The sequence below is a fragment of the Pelodiscus sinensis genome, chromosome 30, assembly GCF_049634645.1.
Source record: "Pelodiscus sinensis isolate JC-2024 chromosome 30, ASM4963464v1, whole genome shotgun sequence".
Lineage (NCBI taxonomy): Eukaryota > Metazoa > Chordata > Testudines > Trionychidae > Pelodiscus > Pelodiscus sinensis.
The window spans coordinates 2,497,648-2,522,196 of NC_134740.1; the positions used below are offsets into that span (position 1 = coordinate 2,497,648).

At 56.7% G+C, this 24,549-nt stretch overlaps 2 protein-coding genes across 2 annotated transcripts; both read right to left on the reverse strand.

Annotated features, from left to right (window-relative positions):
* Positions 1-3,090: 3,090 nt before the first annotated feature.
* On the reverse strand, positions 3,091-15,555 carry LOC102463197 (mast cell protease 1A-like). The gene is made up of 7 exons (XM_075911899.1): positions 15,495-15,555; positions 14,868-14,931; positions 13,656-13,822; positions 7,714-7,894; positions 7,024-7,159; positions 5,814-6,074; positions 3,091-3,955 (listed from the first exon to the last, which is right to left on the reverse strand). Exons 1-7 carry the CDS (start codon positions 15,553-15,555, stop codon positions 3,806-3,808), a joined length of 1,020 nt encoding a protein of 339 aa, XP_075768014.1. The 3' UTR covers positions 3,091-3,805.
* Positions 15,556-18,160: 2,605 nt separating this feature from the next.
* Positions 18,161-23,665, reverse strand: LOC102463428 (granzyme B-like). The gene is made up of 5 exons (XM_014578957.3): positions 23,602-23,665; positions 22,342-22,489; positions 21,794-21,929; positions 20,602-20,856; positions 18,161-18,729 (listed from the first exon to the last, which is right to left on the reverse strand). Exons 1-5 carry the CDS (start codon positions 23,663-23,665, stop codon positions 18,583-18,585), a joined length of 750 nt encoding a protein of 249 aa, XP_014434443.2. The 3' UTR covers positions 18,161-18,582.
* Positions 23,666-24,549: the final 884 nt, after the last annotated feature.

The following is a 24,549-nucleotide window of genomic DNA, read 5'->3' on the forward strand; positions in this document are numbered from 1 at the left end:
CCGGATGATACCCCACGGGATGAAGAGGACCCCGGTGGGGACGTGTCAGCAGGGTCTCTGGGTGCCGGCTCACAGCTGGGCACATCTGGGGCTCAGACGCCAGGGGCCCTGTCCCCGCTCAGCTCCCTGCCGGTGTCACTGTGGTGGGGACTGATCTCGGCGGCGGGTGGGAACGGGGCCCTTTGATCTTTCTCAGGGTGGGGCCAGGCCTGAGCCAGCTGGGGTTGGACAGAGCCGGCACCAGCCCCCCTCCCAGCGACCGCAGGGGGAGAGTTTCTGAGAAGCCCCCCATGACGCTGTGACCACATGTGGGGGATGTGGCTGTTTCTGTGACAACCTGCCCCTGAGAGCTGGGACTGTGCAGAGGGGAAATGACACAGCAGAGACGCGTAGACCCGGCTTGTAGCTCCCTTCAGTATCACCGGACCCCCGCTCTAACCACTAGACCTCGCTCCCTTCCCAGAGCTGGGGATAGAACCCAGGGGTCCTTGCTCCCAGCCACCATCCTGCTTTCACCCTCCCGTAGAAACCCTCCCATCCCCACCACTCTCCCAGCACCGTGGATAGTTTGTGCCAACTGGCGAGATACTCCCTGTCCTTCCCGAACCCCTCCGGTCTGAGCCCCCACAAACTCCCCGCACCCAAGGCCCCGCAGCCTTGGGGTTCAGCCCTGCCCGGTCAAGTGAAAACTGTGATCTCCTCCAGCCACGTGCTCCGTGTGCGACGTGAGTGCGGGAGCCGGTTCCCTAGAAGGTCTCTAACCGGATCTACAGCATCTGTACCTGGAATTACCGCCCAGGGAATCTCTCGGCTCGGGGCCGGCCCGTTCCCGGAGGGGGGATCTCGCCGCGCTCCCTGGCCAGCCGGGGATGGAAGAGGAGGAGGGTCCCTGGCAGGCCCCGGCCGCTGGCGCTGGCTAAGAACTGACAAACTCATCACTGGAGACCAGGCTGCTCAGCTGGGGGCGAGTTTCCCTCCAGCTAGGGCCGGACGCACCAACCCCATGTCCCAGACAGACCCTGAGGTGCCTGGAAGTCGCCCCCTGCACTCGCCTCCCGTGCCGGGTCCCTGTGCTGGGTTGGGTGGGGACGGGGGTGTTTGGCTTTGTGCCCTGGGCCGGGTTGGCTTGGAACAGCCCCCCCCCCCCCCAAATTTGCAGTGTGACTGTCAAACATCACGGGACGTACTTTGTCTAGTTCTGCCTGGGCACAATCTGATTGCCACTGGGTGGGGGAGACCGTGACCGAGGCCAGGTCGGGGAACCACCGAGGCAGGTCGACGCCCACCTGGAAACACCCCCGGGGGTTGGGGACCTTCCAGCCTCGCCCCCTGAGCCCCCCAAAGCCAGAGCCCCCCCCAGCCATTTCTGCCTCTGCTGCAGCGCTGAGTCAGATGTTCCCTACCCACATGGTCCCCATTCCACACTGCTCTCATTTACAATGGGGCAGCCCCATGGCCGAGATCCCCCCGTGGTGCCGGGCACTGCCCTGACCCACAAGGCGTCCAGTTCAAACAGACACGGGCAGGATCTTCCTTCTCATCGTGCAGGTGGGTAAACTGAGGCACAGGGTGATGGTTGCTAAACTTGCTTCAGGAGCTGGCCTGCTCAGGTCTCCTCGGGTCTCCATGCAGCTCCCCAACCCAGGGACCCCCCTCCCCACGAGATCCAAAGGGAACCCGGGCTGAGCTGGGGAATGGTCCCATATTTCGTGGGTCCCGGCCCTGTGCCTTAGCCCCGTGGCCACTCTCATCATGTGGGGTCCCACACAAGCATGTGGGGGCTGGGTTACTGCCCCCCAGGCTGCCCTGAGATCGCCAGCCCTGCCCCCTCCCAGTCACTGGAGGTTTCTTGCCCCTGGAGGGATTCACATGGATTGAACAGGGAGTTTGAGGGGTCCATCCCTTCCTCCATCCCACCTCTGCCAGGGGCCAGTCCTGGATTTTCCCATCTATTCCCGGGATGGCCTTGGAGCCCACTGGGTGACCCCCTGCTGCAGCTACCTGCAGGGTATAAGTAGTGTGTGTGGGGGTGTTGCACTGGTACAGTGGGGAGATGGGTCTAGAAATGAATGGTGCTATTGCAGAGGTATCTAGAACAGCTGGATATGGATGCACATCACTCTAGAACTGATCTACATCGCATCTGTAGCTCTCAATCGATCTAGAAGGCAATTGCTTGATCGACAGGAATCCTAAATTGACCTACGTGGACCCAGCAATGTCTTTGTGCGCCTGCGCTGCTGAAGCGTGGGCCTCAAAGACTTCAGGAATGGTCCTGGATGGACAATTGTGGATCTACATGGGAATGGACGGATCCCGTCTGTCCTCAGGTCAGACCAGCCAATGGTCTGACAACATGACAAGGCTGGCTGAGAGCCCGTTAGGAGGGAAGAGATGGATGTGGATGGCTGGAAGGCATTTACCAAAGTGTGACGTGGCCTTCAGATTGATGACACATATTTTGCCAGGACAATGATGCTCAGCAAATTATGAGTTTTTAGATGCTCCTCCCCAAGGCATGTTTTTTGTATACAACATGTCATAGTCTTCTTGTTCAAGAGGTAGTACCTGCAGCAGTTTGAGGTCACCGGAGTGGGGTGATGGGATAGGGCAGTACCTGCAGTGAGGTTAGTGGGGGTGGAGTGATGCATACCCCATTCTTTGCAATTGGTGCATCTTTTCGTGTGATTTTTTTGTGTCATAGGATCATTCTTTGGTCGCATACTTATGCCAAACATGTCTTAATCCTGTGACTTACTATAGCTTACGTGAAATCCTACAGCCTATAGATTTTACATCAGTGCCCTGCTTATATACCTCAGACCTAATTATCCCTTCTAATTACTGATCAGTCTTATGCATCTGTAACCCTACAATTTAACTCTAATCAGCAAATATTATATCTAACAGCATTTCTTAGTTAACATAATAAATGAACCATAAATGATGCCACATTCATTCATCGACTCATCCATTCATCCATCCACCCAGCCATCTCTCTGCCCATCCATCCATCCATCCATCCATCCATCCCTCTGCAGGGTAAACTGAGGCAGTCCATGTTATTTCGCTAAGAACCCCTATTCAACCCTAAAATTTGAGACAGGCCTGTAAACTTAAACAGCACCGGCAGTTAGCATAAATTAGCATAACCCTGGGAAAGGCATAGTTGCCCTGGGAACCGCATTCCAAGGGGTCTCACCAGATAAGACACTGTCTGGTACCAAAACAACCCATGTTAATGTTAGTGAGTGTGATCTGCTCTTACTGTTTTCCTTTCATCCTAGATAATGGGCCCATGACCCGCGGTTCACGCCAGTGCGATGCGACACCACCCTTCTGTAGACACATCAGAATTCAAATAGACCAAAGTTGCCATTAAATTGTCTGTTTGGTCGATGTTGGCTTTTTTAGCGTGTTAGGAATTTGAGATAAGGTGTTGAATTGGCGACGGGCGGAGATGCTGTGTCATCTTTCTTAGCTTATTGGCTTATGTGCTCATTTCGTTTTGCTGCTAGAACCTCGCGAACGGCTTCTCCTCCGTCCATCCGCCGCCTCTATCATCTAGTGTAACATTTTGCTTAAGAAGTGTGCTCCCGCTTAACCCCTGGTAGCACTCCAGCAGCGCTGTGCGTAATAAATCCTCTGTTTTCACCGCATCGGGTGTCCAGACTTATGCCCAACACGTGCACCCATCCATCCGTCCGTCTGCCCGTCTGTCCATCGCCATGCCCATCCGTCCATCCATCGCTCTTCCCCACTCTCCTCTCTCTCCTGCCATGCTAGAGGAGATGGACGCTACCCTTTAAGGCTTCAGCCTGTGCAGCATTTTCTTGATCCAGGGAACATATTTGGAGACTTTGGTGAACACCTGGGGGGCTGACCCATCTTTTCTGCCATAGGAGACGATGCCCTGGGGCTTCCCGTCACACACCAGGGGGCCCCCGGAGTCACCCTGAGAAGTAAACACCAGGCGCGGGGTTAGTGGTGTCCCAGGAAAGGGTGAGCTGCTTTAGCTACGCACAGTCCTGAAACCCAGCTCGGTACCTCTCTTCCAGGGACTCATGCCCCAGTCTCTGCCACAGGGGCAGGTATTAACCAGCTTGCGGGCCGGGCGTGGTTTCCCAGGGTTATTCCCGGGCAGGCTGCTGTTGTATTTACCTGTGCCTGCACGGGTATGACCGCTTGCAGCTCCCGTGCATCGCCGTTTTTGGCCAATGGGAGCTATGGGAAGTGGTGTTCCAGTCCTCGCCACTTCCTGCAGCTCCCATTGGCCATGAATCACTGTTTTCAGCCAATGGGAGCTTTAGGAAGTGGTGTTCCAGTCCACACCACTTCCTGCAGCTCCCATTGACCACAAATCACCGTTTTTGGCCAATAGGAGCTATGGGAAGTGATGTTCCAGTCCTCACCACTTCCTGCAGCTTCCATTGGCCATGAATCACTGTTTTCAGCCAATGGGAGCTTTAGGAAGTGGTGTTCCAGTCCTTGCCACTTCCTGCAGCTCCCATTGGCCAGGAATCACCTTTTTTGGCCAATAGGAGCTATGGGAAGTGGTGTTCCAGTCCACGCCACTTCCTGCAGCTGCCATTGGCCATGCATCACCATTTTTGACCAATGGGAACTTTTGGAAGTGACGTTCCAGTCCGTGCCACTTCCTGCAGCTCCCATTGGCCACGAATCACCGTTTTCGGCCAATAGGAGCTATGGGAAGTGGTGTTCCAGTCTGCGCCACTTTCTGCAGCTCCCATTGGCCGGGAATGGTGATTCCCAGCCAATGGGAGCTCTGATTGCCTGTACCTGCAGAGAGGCAAGTAAATAGTCCAGCAGTGACCCGCCAGGAGATAACCCCGGCAAACCACCATCTTTTTGCCCACCCTTTGCTCTACCAGGACCCATCTAGGCTTGTGCCCCATGATCCAGGGAACCAGCTGGCATCTATCCCTGGTTTCTAGGTTCTAGCCCAGCAGTGGGTAAGAAGGCTTCTGTGGGCCAAATCCAGCCTGCCATGTGAGTCGATCCAGCCCACAGACAGCCTGCTGCCCACCCTCCCGCCCCCCAGGCCAATCAGGGGATGAGGGACGTGGGCAAGATCTCTTCCTGCCCTGCTCAGCTCACTGTTGGCTCAAGGCGGGGGGCTCCCTTGCAGGGCGGGGGCAGGGAGCGAGAGACGTCACCTGCTCCTCCTCCTCAGGACGATTTGACCTGGGGATGGAGTGGGGGGGGAGCACGCAACGTCTCCTCCCACTGCCAGAGGCGCCGATACCTACAGGGAATCACCAGCTGTTCAGAACAGCTGGTGGTTCTCTCCGGGGTGGGGGGAAGACTTTGCGTGCTCTCCCAAGGCCAAGCTAATCAGGGTCTGTGGGAGGGGAAACAGGGCAGTGTCCTGGCCCCGCCCCTTCTTCCTGAAGCCCCGCCCCTTCTGCCTGAGGCCCCGCCCCTTCTGGGGCAGCCCAGGGCCACTTCAAAACTTTCAGAAGTGGCCCCCAGTCAAAAATTCTTGCCCACCCCTGCTCTAGCCAGCTGTGGTGTATGAGTTCTACCCTCCATGCCCCGTTTCTTTCCCTGGCTCTGTTCCCATCCCTGATGTCCAGAGTCTGACCGATGCAATGGCCTCGATTTCTAGGATCTCAGATCTATCCCCAGGGTCTCGATGCAGAAATTCCACCCTGATTCAGGTGATCCAGTTGATTCCCGAACCTGATTTCTAAGATTTCTCCATCACGGCCAAGATCCATCCCTGATTTCCAATACACCGCTGGTTCTTGTTCTAGCAGCACCTGGCCCCAGATGCCCTGTACCATGCTCACCTTGAATGAGGCCTTCTCCTCCGTGGAGTCCCCCACGCACAGCATGCTGGATGGGTTGAAGTTCCGATAGCGGGACTGTTGACACGCACCGTTCTCCATGATCTTCAGCTCCACCTCCTGCAGGGTCGGCGAGGTCCTGGCGTTCTTCTCGTTACTGATCTTGCCCCAGCCAGCAACGCTACATTTAGCCGGCTTCCGTAACTTCCGCCGGGGGAGGGCGAGGACTTTCACAGCCAGAGTCAGCTCGGCCTTGTGACGCAGCTGTGATGGGCGGGAGAGAAAGAAGGGAAATCAGATGCCTCTTGGGGGATGGATCTTTCAGGGGAGGGAGAGGACAGGAGCTGGAAGAGATGGGGCGGTACCTGCAGCAGTGTGAGGTCACTGGGGGTGGGGGATGGGATGGGGCGGTACCTGCAGCAGTGTGAGGTCACTGGGGGTGGGGGATGGGATGGGGGCGGTACCTGCAGCAGTGTGAGGTCACTGGGGGTGGGGGATGGGATGGGGTGGTACCTGCAGCAGTGTGAGGTCACTGGGGATGGGGGATGGGATGGGGGCGGTACCTGCAGCAGTGTGAGGTCACTGGGGGTGGGGGATGGGATGGGGCGGTACCTGCAGCAGTGTGAGGTCACTGGGGGTGGGGGATGGGATGGGGTGGTACCTGCAGCAGTGTGAGGTCACTGGGGGTGGGGGATGGGATGGGGGCGGTACCTGCAGCAGTGTGAGGTCACTGGGGATGGGGGATGGGATGGGGGCGGTACCTGCAGCAGTGTGAGGTCACTGGGGGTGGGGGATGGGATGGGGGCGGTACCTGCAGCAGTGTGAGGTCACTGGGGGCGGGGGATGGGATGGGGGCGGTACCTGAAGCAGTGTGAGGTCACTGGGGGGTGGGGGGATGGGATGGGGGCGGTACCTGCAGCAGTGTGAGGTCACTGGGGGTGGGGGGATGGGATGGGGCTGGTACCTGCAGCAGCGTGAGGTCACTGGGGGCGGGGAATGGGATGGGGGCGGTACCTGCAGCAGTGTGAGGTCACTGGGGGTGGGGGATGGGATGGGGGCGGTACCTGCAGCAGTGTGAGGTCACTGGGGGTGGGGGAGGGGATGGGGGTGGTACCTGCAGCAGTGTGAGGTCACTGGGGGTGGGGGATGGGATGGGGTGGTACCTGCAGCAGTGTGAGGTCACTGGGGGCGGGGGATGGGATGGGGGCGGTACCTTTAGCAGCATGATGTCATTACTGCGAGTTTGATTGTTGTACTGCGTGTGGGGGATCTGGCATTGCACGGGGATCACTTGCTGGCTCTCTTCCTGTTGGCTGATGTCATGGGCTCCCAGGGTGACCGTGATGCTGCTGTACAAGCCGAGAGCAGCACGTGGGTGTTAGGGGTGGGGTCGGACACGTGTGTTTCTGGATCGTACGTTCTGATCTTAGGCCACGGGGCAGCCCGGGGCTCTCAGGCCAGATCTCAGATTCGTCTCCAACCCACGGAGCAGCTCCCCTCCCCGCATTTGATCCCTGCTGGAGAGGGGCTGGCTGTCCCAGGTGGGGTGTGGCACGGCGTGAGTGGCCTTTCCTTCTGGCAGGCCCTGGTCCCAGCACAAAGCCCTGAGTGTCCCAGCCAGTGACGTCACCCCACTATCATCCCAGTGCCTGGGTCTCAGCGTCCCAGTACCCCTACTCTCCCCTCCCTGCCCCGTGCTGGGCCAGGTGCCACAACCAGCTGGGCTCGCTTTCTGCAGCCCCATTGATTTACCAGACTCACCGATGCCCCCTGAGCAGGCCAGACCCCTGGGCTCTTCTCCCCCAGCCTGGCCACCCCCTACCCCTTCCCTGCCCCCCACACCGGCACCAGAGCTCCCGGATCCCCCGCAGACCCAACTTGCTCCCAGCCCAGAGGCACTTACTCTCCCTGGCAGTGAGCGGCCGTCAGCACAAAGTCCTTCGCCGCCAGGAACCCGCCGCAGCCAAAAGTCTCCTCTCCATCTTGTATTTCCAGATACGCCATGTAGGGCCTGGAGTGGGGCCGGGCCTCCTTTCCCCCGATGATCTCACCTGGGGGGAGACCAGATCCAATGAAAGAGCCCCCTCACCTCCCTGGGCTGGGTGGGGCCCGACTTTCTCATTGCAAAGTGAAGCTTCCGCAGCCCCAACCTACCCCTGCGATGCTCTCCCTGAGGGATCCCTGTCCCTGGATGCCAGCCCCCTGCTCAGCTCTGCCCCACACTGGGCCCCCCATGGGGCTGGAGGGGAAAATCAAAAGCTCTGATCTCTCTGTGGCAGGAAGTGGTGCCAGATGCACCAGCAGTGGGTGAGTCACCGCATGGATTTGCCACAATGGCGTTGGTGGCCAAGGTCGAACCCGAGCAGGCCTGCGAACCCCAGACAGGGACGGGCTGGCTACGGGGTGGGGAATGGGACCCGGGGCCTTTCCCTTTGGGTGCAGCTCGGAGCTGGTGTCACGGATCCAGGGGATCTTTTTCTTTTTTTCTCCAACTTTTCCTTCCCTGCGCAGCGGCTGACACCGAGATTATCGGCGCTTGGTAAGACAAACCCCCCACATCTTCTCTCACAGACATCACCGCTGAACAGGACAGAAACACATTTTCATCTCTGCCTGGGGAGATCTTTCCCACCACAAACTTTGGGGCTGAATTTCCTTCTCTCAGGATCCTTCCCTAAATTCCCTGTTGCTGCCTCTGTAAGTCCAGGGTTCTGAATGCGGGAGGAAGAGACAGAGGGACATCATTTGGGGGGTCTGCTCCCCCTTTTTCTCTTCTTTGAGAATCCCTCCACTGCAGGTTAGAAGACAGAAGTTCTGTGCAGATCAGTATCCCCAACAATTTGTTCATCACGATGCACATTTTTTCACCCAGGTCCTACTTACTGCCTCAGAATGGCAATTTAACTGGATGAAGGGCCCTTTTATTTCATTGACACCTGGCTGAGGCATCGGCTGGTCTTGTCTCTGGGGAACTGGTTGGTGTCTGCTCCACCCACTTGAAACATGTCTGAGTAACACCCAGCAGGATAATCTTATCACTTTACCTGCCATATCTATTTTATCAGGACAATAATGGTCAGGAAATTATGAGGTTTGGGGAGCTACGTCACAAAGACGCACTTGGAATAAAATTTATCATAATCCTGTATCAGTGGGATCCAAACTTTCATGGGCTCTGATGTAACACCAATAAAACCCAGTCCTTGAAAACCTCCATTCACCCCAAATTCCCAGGGGCCCGAAAACCAGCTGTACTCACCAGCCCAAGTCCCAGGGAGCAGGAGAAGGACCATGGGGAGCAGAAATAAAAAGTGAACCTGCATGTTTGCAGTCAGAGCAGGGACGGTGCCTGTGCTGGAGGCTGCAGGGTTTATAGACTCAGCTTGGGGAGGATTCAAGAGCGCAGGAAACCTCAAAGTCACCCACACGCTTATTTAAATACAGAGTTTAGGTGGATCTGTTTCTAGCCACAGCCGACCACACGGGCTGGGGGGAAGAATAGAACATGAGTCAGCCCTGTAGCTGGGTCTCTGCACAGCTGGTTGGATGAAGCACAGCTGGACAGAGAAGACCCCGGTGGGGATGTGTCCAGCAGGGTCCAGGGCTGCTCTGGGTTCAGCTCACAGCTGGGCACATCTGGGTCTCGGACTCCCCTGGCTTTGTCCCCATTCAGCTCCCTGCTGGTGTCTCTGCGGTGGGGGTTGTGGGTGACAGCGACTGATCTCGGCGGCGGGTGGGAACGGGGCCCTTTGATCTTTCTCAGGGTGGGACCAGGCCTGAGCCGGCTGGGATTGGACAAAGCCAGCACCAGCCCCCCTCCCAGCGACCGCAGGGGGAGGGGTTCTGAGAAGCCCCCCATGACTCTGTAACCACATGCAGGGGATGTGGCTGTTTCTGTGACAACCTGCCCCTGGGAGCTGTGACTGTGCAGAGGGGAAATGACACAGCAGAGAGACACGTAGCCCCTGGGAGACCCGGCTTGTACCTCCCTGCAGTATCACCGTCCCCCCGCTCTCACCACTAGACCTCGCTCCCTTCCCAGAGCTGCGGAGAGAGCTCAGGAGTCCTGGCTCCCAAAAAACGCACGGCTGTTAGGAACAGCCCCCAACCCGCTGCCCTCCCAGCGCCGAGTACACTTTGTGCAAACCGATGAGATACTCCCTGTCCTTCCCAAGCCCCTCCGGTCTCAGCCCCGACAAACTCACCACACCCAAGGCCCCGCAGCCCTGGGGTTCCGCCCTGCCCGGTGGGGATGGAGGGCTCCATTGGAAGTTGGGATCTCCTCAATGTGCGATGTGAGTGCGGGGGCTGGTTCAGGGAGAACGTCTCTGACCTGATCTACAGCGTCTGTACCTGGAATTACCGCCCAGGGAATCTCTCGGCTTGGGGCCGGCCCGTTCCCGGAGGGGGGATCTCTCCACACTCCCTGGCCAGCCGGGGATGGAGGAGGAGGAGGGACCCTGGCAGGCCCCGGCCGCTGGCGCTGGCTGAGAACTGACAGACTCATCACTGGAGACCAGGCTGCTCAGCTGGGGGCGAGTTTCCCTCCCGCTAGGGCTGGACGCACCAACCCCATGTCCCAGCCAGACCCTGAGGTGCCTGGAAGTCGCCCCACGTGCTCACCTCCCACGCCGGGTCCCTGTGCTGGGTTGGGTGGGGACAGGGAGTTTGGCTTTCTGCTCTGGGCTGTGATGTCTTGAAACAGGGGATCCCAGACCGGATTCCAGACCTCAGCTCCAATACACCGTATCTATCTATCTATCTATCTATCTATCTATCTATCTATCTATCCCCACACACCCCCTCTATCTATCTATCTATCCCCCACACCCCTTCTATCTATCTATCTATCTATCTATCTATCTATCTATCTATCTATCCCCACACACCCCATCTATCTATCTATCTATCTATCTATCTATTTATCCCCGCTCACCCCATCTATCTATCTATCTATCTATCTATCTATCTATCTATCTATCTATCTATCTATCTATCTATGCCCACCCCCCATCTAGCACAAAGATCTATCGTTTTAGTGCTCCCCTCTTGTTCATCCAAGCTCTGCTCTCTCTCTTTCTCGCTCTCTTACTCCAGCCCTATTTGCCTGCTGTTTTAGCCAGTGAAATAAGCATTCGTGTGATTTTACACACTTGCATTTTCTTAGAGGCTCCGAAGTGGCTCCTTATGGGCTCATCTACTGGTGTGTGCTCAGCTCCTGGCTAAACCAGCCCCTTTCCCTTTTATCCGCACACGACCGCCTTCCCTGCAGTTTCACACCCCGGGAGCCCCACACCCCACCCCCACTCCTGGGGACTCTGGGCGGGGTGAGGGGCTGGAGTAGCCCTCCTGTCTCAATCAGCCAGTCCTCAGGAGTCCAGACTCCCCCTGCAGCTGCTGCACAAAGCCATTTCATGTCACCCCCAGCATGGGTGATGCACCGAGGGGAAATGTCACACAGCTTCCTCCATATCTCACAATGATTATCCAGACTCAAGCAGGAAGGGACATGGGCCACGGTCTTTCCACGCTATGGGGAGCCAGTTCCAATCTGCCTTAAAGTGGCTGGCTTAGAGGGACCTATAGAGAGGGAGCTGTCGCAGGGAGATGGTGCTGTGCCATGGGCCTTTCCCCAGCAGGGGGCGCCCTCGTCACACTGGCCACCAGGACCATGTCAATCACAAACCGATGATGGGTCGAGGGCCCAGATGCAGAGGGAGGCCTGACCCCGCGTTTCCAGGAGCAGGTGGTGCAGCAGAAGCCGGTGGCGGACTGTCAGCTCTCTATTGCTAGATTTCTGGCTGGTCGGCTTTTATCCAGAGCAGGAAGTGGGAAATGCGAGTGAACACAGCTGGAGGTGCAATGCTGTTACTCATGCACATGGAGACGATGTCCTCGGAATCGCCCCGTGGACACTGGGACTGGGGGATGGGATGGGGGCGGTACCTGCAGCAGTGTGAGGTCACTGGGGTGGGGGATGAGATGGGGTGGTACCTGCAGCAGTGTGAGGTCACTGGGGGTGGGGGATGGGATGGGGGCGGTACCTGCAGCAGTGTGAGGTCACTGGGGTGGGGGATGAGATGGGGTGGTACCTGCAGCAGTGTGAGGTCACTGGGGGTGGGGGATGGGATGGGGGCGGTACCTGCAGCAGTGTGAGGTCACTGGGGGCGGGGGATGGGATGGGGTGGTACCTGCAGCAGTGTGAGGTCACTGGGGTGGGGGATGAGATGGGGTGGTACCTGCAGCAGTGTGAGGTCACTGGGGGTGGGGGATGGGATGGGGGCGGTACCTGCAGCAGTGTGAGGTCACTGGGGGTGGGGGATGGGATGGGGGCGGTACCTGCAGCAGTGTGAGGTCACTGGGGATGGGGGATGGGATGGGGCGGTACCCGCAGCAGTGTGAGGTCACTGGGGGTGGGGGATGGGATGGGGGCGGTACCTGCAGCAGTGTGAGGTCACTGGGGGGTGGGGGATGGGATGGGGCGGTACCTGCAGCAGTGTGAGGTCACTGGGGATGGGGGATGGGATGGGGGCGGTACCTGCAGCAGTGTGAGGTCACTGGGGGTGGGGGATGGGATGGGGTGGTACCTGCAGCAGTGTGAGGTCACTGGGGATGCGGGATGGGATGGGGCGGTACCCGCAGCAGTGTGAGGTCACTGGGGGTGGGGGGATGGGATGGGGGCGGTGCCTGCAGCAGTGTGAGGTCACTGGGGGTGGGGGATGGGATGGGGGCGGTACCTGCAGCAGTGTGAGGTCACTGGGGATGGGGGATGGGATGGGGGTGGTACCCGCAGCAGTGTGAGGTCACTGGGGGTGGGGGATGGGATGGGGGTGGTACCCGCAGCAGTGTGAGGTCACTGGGGGCGGGGGATGGGATGGGGGTGGTACCCACAGCAGTGTGAGGTCACTGGGGTGGGGGATGGGATGGGGCGGTACCTGCAGCAGTGTGAGGTCACTGGGGATGGGGGATGGGATGGGGGTGGTACCCGCAGCAGTGTGAGGTCACTGGGGGCGGGGGATGGGATGGGGGCGGTACCTGCAGCAGTGTGAGGTCACTGGGGGTGGGGGATGGGATGGGGAGGTACCTGCAGCAGTGTGAGGTCACTGGGGGTGGGGGATGGGATGGGGGTGGTACCCGCAGCAGTGTGAGGTCACTGGGGGTGGGGGATGGGATGGGGCGGTACCTGCAGCAGTGTGAGGTCACTGGGGGTGGGGGATGGGATGGGGCGGTACCTGCAGCAGTGTAAGGTCACTGGGGATGGGGGATGGGATGGGGGTGGTACCTGCAGCAGCGTGAGGTCACTGGGGGTGGGGGATGGGATGGGGCGGTACCTGCAGCAGTGTGAGGTCACTGGGGATGGGGGATGGGATGGGGCGGTACCCGCAGCAGTGTGAGGTCACTGGGGGTGGGGGATGGGATGGGGTGGTACCTGCAGCAGTGTGAGGTCACTGGGGGTGGGGGATGGGATGGGGGTGGTACCTGCAGCAGTGTGAGGTCACTGGGGGCGGGGGATGGGATGGGGGTGGTATCTGCAGCAGTGTGAGGTCACTGGGGATGGGGGATGGGATGGGGCGGTACCTGCAGCAGTGTGAGGTCACTGGGGGCGGGGGATGGGATGGTGGTGGTACCTGCAGCAGTGTGAGGTCACTGGGGATGGGGGATGGGATGGGGTGGTACCCGCAGCAGTGTGAGGTCACTGGGGATGGGGGATGGGATGGGGTGGTACCTGCAGCAGTGTGAGGTCACTGGGGATGGGGGATGGGATGGGGTGGTACCTGCAGCAGTGTGAGGTCACTGGGGGTGGGGTATGGGATGGGGGTGGTACCTTCAGCAGTGTGAGGTCACTGGGGGCGTGGCTATGGGAGGGGGGCGGTTCCTGCAGCAGCATGATGTCATTTTTATAGGTGTTCCCGTTGTACTCTGGGTGGGGGATCTGCCGGTGCACGGGGATCACTTGCTGGCTGTCGTCTTCCTCACTGACGTCGTGGGCTCCCAGTTTGATGGTGATCTTGCTGTGAAAACCGAGAGTCCCCCATGAGGCCTGGGGTGCAGTCTCCTGCTGGTGCTGGGGGGTGGGCGCACGTGGGGCTGACCTCTGAGCACTAAACTAGGTTATCGGCGCTTGATGAGACAATCTCCCCCCACCCCTCCACGGCCATTCTCTGTCACAGACATCAGCGCTGAACAGGAGAATGACACCTTTTAATGTCTTCTGGGGAGATCTTTCCCACCACCGTCCTGCAAACTTTCTGGCTCAATTTGCCTTCCCTCAGGATCCCTCCCTCAGTCCCCTGCAGCTGCGTCCATGGGCCCGGTATTCTGCATGCGGGAGATAGAGTCAAGAGGAGATTATTTGGGTAATTTCCTTCCACCATTTGTAATTGTTTCTCTTTTTTGCAAATCATCTCTTCTTGCTGGGGCTTAGGAGACAGAACGTCTGTGCAGATGAGTGTCCCAAGATTTTGATTCACCACGCTGTGTATTTTTCACCCAGGTCCTACATGCTGCCTCAGGACGTTCAGTTTAACCAGGTGAAGGGACATTTTATTTCACTGACACCTGCTTGAAGTATCGGCTAGTCTTTTGCCTCTGGGGAACTGGTTTGTGGGTGCTCCACACATGTGAAACACGTCTGAGAAACACCCTGCAGTATCATCTTCTCACTTTACCTGCCACAGCTATTTTATCAGGACAATAATGCTCAGCAAATTATGAGATTTCAGGTGATACTTCACAAGGCACACTTGGACCAAAATTTATCATAATCCTCTGTAAGTGGGGAACAAAGGGGTCCAATCTGTCACAGGCCTTGAAGTAACAGCTGTATAACCCAGTTCCTGAAAACCTCCATTCACCCCAAAGGCCCAGGACCCCAAACTCAGCTGTACTCACCAGCCCAAGTCCCAAAGGGCAGGAGAAAGGCCATGGGGAGCAGAAAGAAAAAGTGAACCTGCATGTTTGCAGTCAGTGCAGGGAAGTGCCTCTGCCGCAGACCTGCAGGGTTTTTCTAGGCTCCGCTTCTGGGCAATTCGAGTGGGCAGGAAACCGCAAACTCACCCACACGCTCTTCTAATTGCAGGGCTCCGGTGGATCTGTTTCCAGCCACAGCTGACCGCACGGGCTGGGGGGAAGGAAAGAACATGAGTCAATCCAGTAGCTGGGTCCCTGCATAGCTGGCCGGATGATGCGCCATTGGATGGAGAAGACCCCAGTGGGAATGTGTCCAGCAGGGTCCAGGGCTGCTCTGGGTGCCGCCTCACAGCTGGGCACATCTGGGGCTTGGACATCACCTCTCAGCTCCCTGCTGGTGTCTCTGCAGTGGGGGCTGGGAGAGGTAGTGACTGAACTTGGTGGTGGGTGAGAACGGGGCCCTTTGATCTGTCTTGCGGGGGGGCCAGACCTGACCTGGCTGGGGCTGGGCACAGCAGGCATCAGCCCCCATCCCAGCGACCACAGGGGGTGGGTTTTTGAAAAGTCCCCCCAGAGTGCAGAGGGGAAATGACACAGCAGAGAGACGCAGATATCCTGGGCAACCTGGATTGTCGCTCCCCTCCATTTCACCCGTGTGTGGAGCCACCACAAACCGGTTCCCCAGAGGCAAAAGACTAGCTCTCACCACTAGATCCTGCTCCCTTCCCACAGCTGCAGAGTGAAGCCAGGAATCATGGCTCCCGGACCACTCACCGCTGTTAGGAACAGCCCCCGCACCACTACCCTCCTCGTGAGGCTCTCTCTTTTCATCCATCTCGTCCCAGCTCCGACAAACTCGCCGCTAGCTGGCAGTGAAACGGGTCTACTTAAAGAGGGGATCTCCTCAAGCCGCGGGTTCCCTCTGAGAAGTGCTGGTTCAGGGAGAATGTCTCCAACCTGATCTACAGCTTGGTGTGGCCGTCCAAGAAATCCTTCAGCCTGGGTCCGGCCCGTTCATGGAGAAGGGAGCCGTCGGTGCTCCCCGCTAGCCAGGAAAAAGTGTCCTGTGACAGATCTCCCCTCCCCGTGCTTTCTGAAATGGACTTCTGGACCCAAACGTGCACAACTCGGAGAGACTTGGGAACAAAACGGTGCCATGTAACTGATCGATCTCCATGGTGTAATCCCCTGGCTCCGTGTCTGTTGCTTTGGTGCGTGGGTCACCCTTGTGTGGGCGGCCAAGGATACGGGGCGGGGAAAGCTTCGTGGTTTCACACGTACTAAGGGAAGCCAGCCAGGGTGTTACCGTCAAGCTCTGGTCCTCTCTCAACAGCCTTTTTTACCACTGTGGTGGTTGGTCCTAGAAAACCACCTACGATCGCCAGCAGGTAGGCACAGGCCAGGAAACTTCCCATGGAAGGGTGGAAGCTAGAAACACAATTCTCGCCCCAAAGGTGGAGTCTCTAAACCAGCGTTTCTTAAACTGTGTTCTGTGGCACACCCGTGTGCCCTGAGGCAGTCGGAAGTGAGCCACGGAGAACAACGGAGTTCAAAATGGCCGCTTTTAAAGGGACAGGAGACCTTTTTCTTTTTGGTCAATAACCTCCCCTCCCCCGTTTTTTTTTTTCTCGACAAAAAATCCTTGCTCGTTCTCATGAAAAAATTATATTTTGGCGTTCCTCGGTCTTAAAATGTTTAAGAAACACTGCTATAAACCAATGGGAAGTGGGCAGTCTCACTGTCTTTGGCTGGCGTGACACACCGAAGAAAGGGAGCCAGAGACCCTGGAGGGAGGGACGGCCCTGGTTTGAAGGCTTAGCTGGAACAGGAACAGTGTTTGGGTGAGTTTGTAAGACGTTTGCACGGAGGTGTCAGTGTCAGAGTCAGCAAAGCGGTTCCTGTTCTTTTAGGTGCCTTTTCTATTTTGCTCTGCCCTTTCACACTTATAACCACTTCAATCCAGCTGCTTGTACTTCATAAATCACTTTTATTGACTCTCAAGCCCCACCTAAATGATTGTTACGTGGGAGCAACCACTGTGCTCATTCCCCCTTTCCTTCCTAAAGCGGGCTCATCCAAATAATTCCTTTGGGGTTTCATCATTTCACTCAAGCTCGGCACAGTCTTACCAAAACCCACTGAATGTTGCGACTCGGAGATGCATGCAAGGCGCTGCCTGCGTTAATCCCCCACGTCATGTCTGTGTTCCAGGCTGTGTGGAAAAAGTGTGTTTTGCTTCGTAACGGCGACGAATGGGAGGAGCGCTGTCCTTTTCTAAACATCCCACCGCTGCCACCACATCCAGACTGTTCCCCACTCTGGCACTCCGCGTGCAGCAGGTGGGGGCCCGCGAGAGACCTTAGAAATCCCTTGCCTTTAAAGGCTTCTGTTTTAAAACCTCCCCAGGGTCTCAGAGTCCCTGGCTTTGGAAGAGAGGACAACATCACCCAAGTACTACTACAGAAACATGTGGTGACTAGAGGCACTGGATTGCTGGCTTGTTACATCCTTCTGTAAGCCACGAAACCCCCTTCTCCACCTTTCCCTTCCTTTTTCTCCCCATTCAATGCTGCACCCTTTTTACTTCTGGTATAGTAAAAAGGGGGTGCTAAGAAACTGCAGGTGATAATGCCAATGCGGCCAGCTAGCTCCAGGTCTGTGTGTGGATGGGGCAACGTTTTATCTAATCTATCTATCTATCTATCTATCTATCTATCTATCTATCTATCTATCTATCTATCTATCTATCCCCACACACCCCCTCTATCTATCTATCTATCTATCTATCTATCTATCTATCTATCTATCTATCTATCTATCTATCTATCTCCACACACCCCCTCTATCTATCTATCTATCTATCTATCTATCTATCTATCTATCTATCTATCTATCTATCCCCACACACCCCCTCTATCTATCTATCTATCTATCTATCTATCTATCTATCTATCTATCTATCTATCCCCACACACCTCCTCTATCTATCTATCTATCTATCTATCTATCTATCTATCTATCTATCTATCTATCTATCTCCATACCACATCTACCTATCTCAAAGATCTGTCATTTTACTGGTCTCTCCGTGCTGTCCATATAAATTGTCTCTGTGCATCCAACCTCTACTCTCTCTCTCTCCAGCCCTATTTCCTTGCTGTTTTACCTGGTGAAATACACACGCGTGTGATTTTACACACCTCCATTTTCTGAGAGGCTCCAAAGTGGCTACTTATGGGCTCTAATATTGGTGTGTGCTCAGCTCCTGGCTCAATCAGCCCCTTTTCCCTTTTGCCCACACGGCTGCATTCCCTGCAGTTTCACACCCTGTGAGCCCCACTCCCCACCCCCGCTCATAGGGACTCTGGGCGGGGTGAGGGGTTTGAGTAGCCCACCTGTCCCAACCAGCCAGTGCTCAGGAGTCCAGACACCACCTTAAATGAAAGCCATTTAATGCGTCTCCCGCAGCATGGGTGACCCGCCCAGCAGGGGACATCGCACAGTTTCATCAGCATGTTACAGAGATTATCCAGGATCGAGCAGGAAGGGACACGGGACACGGTCTTTCCACGCTATGGGGAGCCAGTTCCAATTCGCCGTGGAGTGGCTGGCTCAGAGGGACCTATAGGCGGCAGTAGCTCCAATTTACTCCGGGGGCGGAGGGGGAGGCTGTCTCAGGGAGATGGTGCTGTGCCATGGGCCTTTCCCCAGTAGGGGGCGCCCTCAACAGACTGGCCACGAGGACCATGTCGATCACAAATCGATAATGGGTCACAAGCCCAGATGCAGAGGAAGGTCTGATCCTATGTGTCCAGGGGAAGGCTGGGTAGCAGAAGCAGATGGCCCTGTCGGCTCTATGTGGCTAGATTTCTGGCAGGTTGGCCTTGATCCAGCGCAGGAAGTGGGAAATCCGAGTGAACACAGCTGGAGGCTTGATGCTGTTACTTATGCACCTGGAGACGATGCCCTCGGCCACTCCGCGGCACACGAGGGGACCCCCGGAATCACCCTGCCCCGGAACAAACAGAGAGACGCAAGTTAATGCCCGGATCGGATGCCAGAGCACAATCAGAAAGAGAAATGAATTAACACCAAAATGCTCAAGATGGGGGATTCATTGACTCTAAGGCTGCGTCTAGACTACACTCCTCTTTCGAAAGAGGAACGTCATCTAGACGCACCCTAAGACCAGAAACACCACTGTCATTAGCTAGTCTGACTTCCTCTTTGGTGCTGTATAAGAAGAAAAATTAGTTGCACTAACTCACCAAAGCTTCTGAGAGAGATAGACTGTCTCCAAGAAACAATTCTTCACTCTCTGTAAGTAGGGTACAGTTTCGATCAATGCGTTAGGTTTTATTATATTATGGTTTGGGTATGGGATCTGCTGTCTGTGCACTTTTAAAAAAATGTTTTGGCTTTTCTTTGTAACTAAGTTCTAGGCCCATGGAGGTTCTCCGTGAGATATTAACATGCACAGATCGCCCGAACCTGGCTCTTCCAGGTTGTAATCTACTTACCACGGGCGAGTAGATTACATAGATTGTCGAGCCCTGGAAATTAAAATTCTGACTTTTTCATCTAGTCATTATGCTTGAAATAGGAATACAGTAATTCCTCATTTAACACTACAAATGCATTTCTGGAAATGTTCGTGCTAAGTGAAAACGTGCTATGCGGAGTCAATTTGGGGTTGCGTTTCAGATGGTGGTGGCGGCAAAGTGAGTTTTCTGTTGCTGCTGGGTCGTCAACGTCAGAATTCGATATCTAGCAACACAAGATAACTAGCAACACAAGTCGCTGCGGTTTGTTAAAACACAAAGATAAACATGTGCGTGAGTGAAGAAGCGCTGTAACCACATGTATTCATCTGCTCATGCTTGTTCTCACCAACTTATACGACCGCACCAAGTAGTCTGCCACTTGATTATTTTCATGTTATTTCGGGGACGGCTATTATTAAGGAACTAGCCCATCATAAAATGGGATTTTCAGGTCTCTCCTCCACGTCCTATTCCTTTTCTATCTTGGTCTTCTCTGCTGAGCCTCTGGTGTCTCGCTCCGTCTCTCTCTCTCTCCCCCCTCCTCCTACTTTCTCCCTCTCTTGCTCTCTCAGCTCTCCTCCATCTCCTGCCTCTCTCTCCATCTCTCTTTCTCTTCTTCCCCTCCTGCCTCTCACTCTCTCTTTCTCTTCTCCTCCTCCTCCTCCTGCCTCTCACTCTCTTTCTCTTCTCCTCCTCCTCCTGACTCTCACTGTCTCTTTCTCTTCTCCTCCTCCTCCTGCCTCTCACTATCTTTCTCTTCTCCTCCTCCTCCTGCTTCTCACTGTCTCTTTCTCTTCTCCTCCTCCTGCCTCTCACTGTCTCTCTCTCTTCACCTCCTCCTGCCTCTCACTGTCTCTTTCTCTTCTTCCCCTCCTGCCTCTCACTGTCTCTTTCTCTTCTCCTCCTCCTCCTGCCTCTCACTCTCTCTTTCTCTTCTTCCCCTCCTGCCTCTCACTGTCTCTTTCTCTTCTCCTCTTCCTCCTGCCTCTCACTGTCTCTTTCTCTTCTTCCCATCCTGCCTCTCACTGTCTCTTTCTCTTCTTCCCCTCCTGCCTCTCACTGTCTCTTTCTCTTCTTCCCCTCCTGCCTCTCACTCTCTTTCTCTTCTCCTCCTCCTCCTGCCTCTCACTCTCTCTTTCTCTTCTCCTCCTCCTCCTGCCTCTCACTCTCTCTTTCTCTTCTCCTCCTCCTCCTGCCTCTCACTGTCTCTTTCTCTTCTCCTCCTCCTCCTGCCTCTCACTGTCTCTTTCTCTTCTCCTTCTGCTCCTGCATGGGGAGCACGGAGACCAAATGGAAAGGACACTCGGCACCAGAAGATGAAGCCAATAAGCACTTACCAGATTAATGGACTTATCATCCTCAGGGTCCCCGACGCACAGCATGCTGGAGGGGAAGTAGTAAAGGTATCGGTACTGGCAGAACGTATCATTGACCACCACCAGATACACCTCCTGAAGGACGTTGGTTCTCACGTTCAAGCCAGTCCGGCCCCAGCCAGCCACGCTGCAGGTGGGATACGGCCTCCATCGGTGACGAGCAGACGTCAGCTGGAGGAGACCGACCGCCTGGGTCAGCTTCACCCTCCTGGTGAGCTACAGGAGCACAGAGAGGCAGGGAAGGAAAGTGCCGGTAAAGTGCAGACAAAGCAAGTGTGTCTGCACCTCTGTGTGTGTGTGCCCCACAGGGCAACAGGACCAAAATTCAAGGGATGAGTTGATGGGATGGGGTGGTACCTTCAGCAGTGTGAGTCACTGGTGGTGGGGGATGGGATGGGGGCGGGTACCTGCAGCAGTGTGAGGTGACTGGGGGTGGGGGATGAGATGGGGGCGGTACCTGCAGCAGTGTGAGGTCACTGGGGGTGGTGATGGGATGGGGGCGGTACCTGCAGCAGTGTGAGGTGACTGGGGGTGGGGGATGGGATGGGGTGATACCTGCAGCAGTGTGAGGTCACTGGGGGCGGGGGATGGGATGGGGCGGTACCTGCAGCAGTGTGAGGTCACTGGGGGTGGGGGGATGGGATGGGGGTGGTACCTGCAGCAGTGTGAGGTCACTGGGGGCGGGGGATGGGATGGGGCGGTACCTGCAGCAGTGTGAGGTCACTGGGGGTGGGGGATGGGATGGGGGTGGTACCTGCAGCAGTGTGAGGTCACTGGGGGTGGGGGATGGGATGGGGCGGTACCTGCAGCAGTGTGAGGTCACTGGGGGTGGGGGATGGGATGGGGCGGTACCTGCAGCAGTGTGAGGTCACTGGGGGTGGGGGATGGGATGGGGGCGGTACCTGCAGCAGTGTGAGGTCACTGGGGGTGGGGGATGGGATGGGGGCGGTACCTGCAGCAATGTGAGGTCACTGGGGGTGGGGGATGGGATGGGGGCGTTACCTGCAGCAGTGTGAGGTCACTGGGGGTGGGGGATGGGATGGGGGCGGTACCTGCAGCAGTGTGAGGTCACTGGGGGCGGGGGATGGGATGGGGGTGGTACTTGCAGCAGTGTGAGGTCACTGGGGGCGGGGCTATGGCAGAGGGGCGGTACCTGCAGCAGCATGATGTCATTTTTATAGGTGTTCCCATTGTAATTTGGGTGGGGGATCTGCCGGCGCACGGGGATCACTTGCTGGCTGTCTTCTTCCTCACTGATGTCGTGGGCTCCCAGTTTGACGGTGATCGCGCTGTGAAAACCATGTGCCACCCTTGAGGCCTGGGGGGTCAGGCAGCTGCTGGCGGTGGGGGCCGGGCTCATGTGGGGCTCACCCCTGACAACTGACTGGGGCAGCCTGGGGTCTGAGGCCAGGATCCAGAACTCAGGGACTTTACCCCCCGGTCCCAGCTCCCCTGCACCCCATTGATCTTTCTCAGCTCAATCCAGGCAGGGGTCCATGCCCAGATCCCTGCAGAGCTACCCTGGGGATGGGACCCTTCCCTGTCTCTCCCTGCCCAGAGCCCCATTGACTTATCCAGTCCGCTGGCTGCAGAGACACCTAGAGACTCACTGATGCCCCCTGACCGAGTCAGACCCCTGGACTCTGCTTCCCGGCTCCCCTTCCCGCGTCCACCCGCACAGCCCATCCCAGAGGCACTTACTCTCCCCAGCAGTGAGCGGCCGTCAGCACAAAGTCCTTCGCCACCAGGAACCCGCCGCAGTAAGAATTCTTCTGTCCACGTCGTATTTTCAGGTAGGCCATGTAGGGCCTGGAGTGGGGCTGGGCTTCCCAGCCCCCGATGATCTCAGCTTGGGGGAGACCGGGGCCATACATAGAGACTCCCCAACTCGCTGGGCTGGGCTGAGACCGACTTCCACATTGCAAAGTGGAGCCTCCACAGCACCAGCCTATCCCCTGCGATGCTCTCCCTGGGGGCGCCCTGTGGCTCAGCTCTGCCCCACAACGGGCTCCGCATGGGATAGGAGGGGAAGCCTAAAGCTCTGATCTCTTTGTGGCAGGGACTGTTGCCAGATGCACCAGCAGTGGGTGAGTCACCACCCGGACTTTCCACAATCGCTTTGGTGGCCAAGGTCGAACCCGAGCAGGCCTGGCAACCCCCAGACAGGGAGGTGCTGATTCCGGGGGTGGGGAACGGGACCCGGGGCCTTTCCCTTTGGGTGCAGCTCGGAGCCGCTGTCACTGACCCAGGGGATCTTTTTTTTCTTTTCTGTTGCTCTTGCTTCCCTGCACAGCGGCTGACACCGAGGTTATCGGCGCTGGGTGAGACAAGCCCCCCCACATCCTCTGTCACAGACATCACCGCTGAACAGGGCAGTGACACGTTTTCATCTCTGCCTGGGGAGATCTTCCTGCAAACTTTCTAGCTCAATTTGCCTTCCCTCAGGACCCCTCCCACAATCCCCTAGTGCTGCCTTTGTGCACCCGGTGTTGTGAATGCCGGAGGAAAAGAGACAGAGGGAGGTTATTTGAGGAGTCTCCTTCCACCATTTATAATTGTTTCTCTTCTTTTTAAATTATCTCCTGCTGGGGCTTAGGAGACCAAAGGTCTGTGCAGACACACGACCCAAGATGTTTGTTCACCATGATGCTCATTTTTCACCCAGGTCCAACATCCTTCCAGGTGAAGGGCCATTTTACTTTATTAACACCCAGTTGAAGCATCGTCTAGTCTTTGTTTCTGGGTTCACTCTACCTGCCAATGTACCTGCGACAGCTATTTTATCAGGACAATAATGGTCTGTAAATTATGAGGCACACTTGGAATAAAATTTATCATAATTGTTTGTGCAACAATGGGGTATAATCTATCACACGCCCTGACGTAAAACTGATAGAACCCAGACCCTAAGAACCTCCATTCACCCCAAAGTCCCAGGACCCCAAACCCAGCTGTACTCACCAGTCCTAGCCCCAGGCGGCAGCAGAAAGGCCATGGGGAGGAGAAACAAGATGAGAACTTGCATGTTCACAGTCAGTGCTGGGCAGTGCCTCTGCCACAGACCTGCAGGGTTTTTCTAGACTCCGCCAGTGGGGAATTCAAGGGGGCAGGAAACCGCAAAGTCACGCACATGCTCATCTAACTGCAGGGCTCAGGTGTCTGTTTCCAACCACAGCCAACCACACGGGCTGGGGGGAAGGATAGAACATGAGTCAGTCCAGTAGCTGGGTCCCTGCACAGATGATGCACCACTGGATGGAGAGGACCACAGTGGGGACGTGTCCAGCAGGGACGTGTCCAGCTGCTCTGGGTGCTGACTCACAGCTGGGCACATCTGGGGCTCTTATTCACCAAGCCGTGCCCTCGCTCAGTTCCCTGCCGGTGTCTCTGGGCTGGGCGCTGGGGTGGCAGGGACTGATCTCGGTGGGGGTGGGAACAGAGCCCTTTGATCTGTCCCGGGGTGGGGCTAGACCTGAGCCAGCTGGGGCTGGGCTGAGCAGGCATCAGCCCCCATCCCAGCGACCACAGGGGGAGGGTTTCTGAGAAGCCCCCCTGGGAGTCTGTGACCCCACATGCAGGGGATGTGGCCGTTTCTGTGACGTCCTACACCTGGGAGCTGTGGCCGTGCAGAGGGGAAATGGCACAGCCGAGAGACGTGTGGCAGACCCAGCTTGGAGATCCCCTCCATTTCGCCATGCCCCCGCTCTCACCACTAGACCACACTCCCTTCCCAGAGCTGTGGAGAGAGCCCAGGTGTCCTGTCTCACAGACAACACACGGCTGTTAGGGACAGCCCCCGCACCACAGCCCTCCCAGCGCTGGAGACAGTTTGTGCCAACCGGTGAGATACTTCCCGAGCCCCTCCGGTCTGAGCCCCGACAAACTCACTGCACCCAAGGCCCCTCTGCC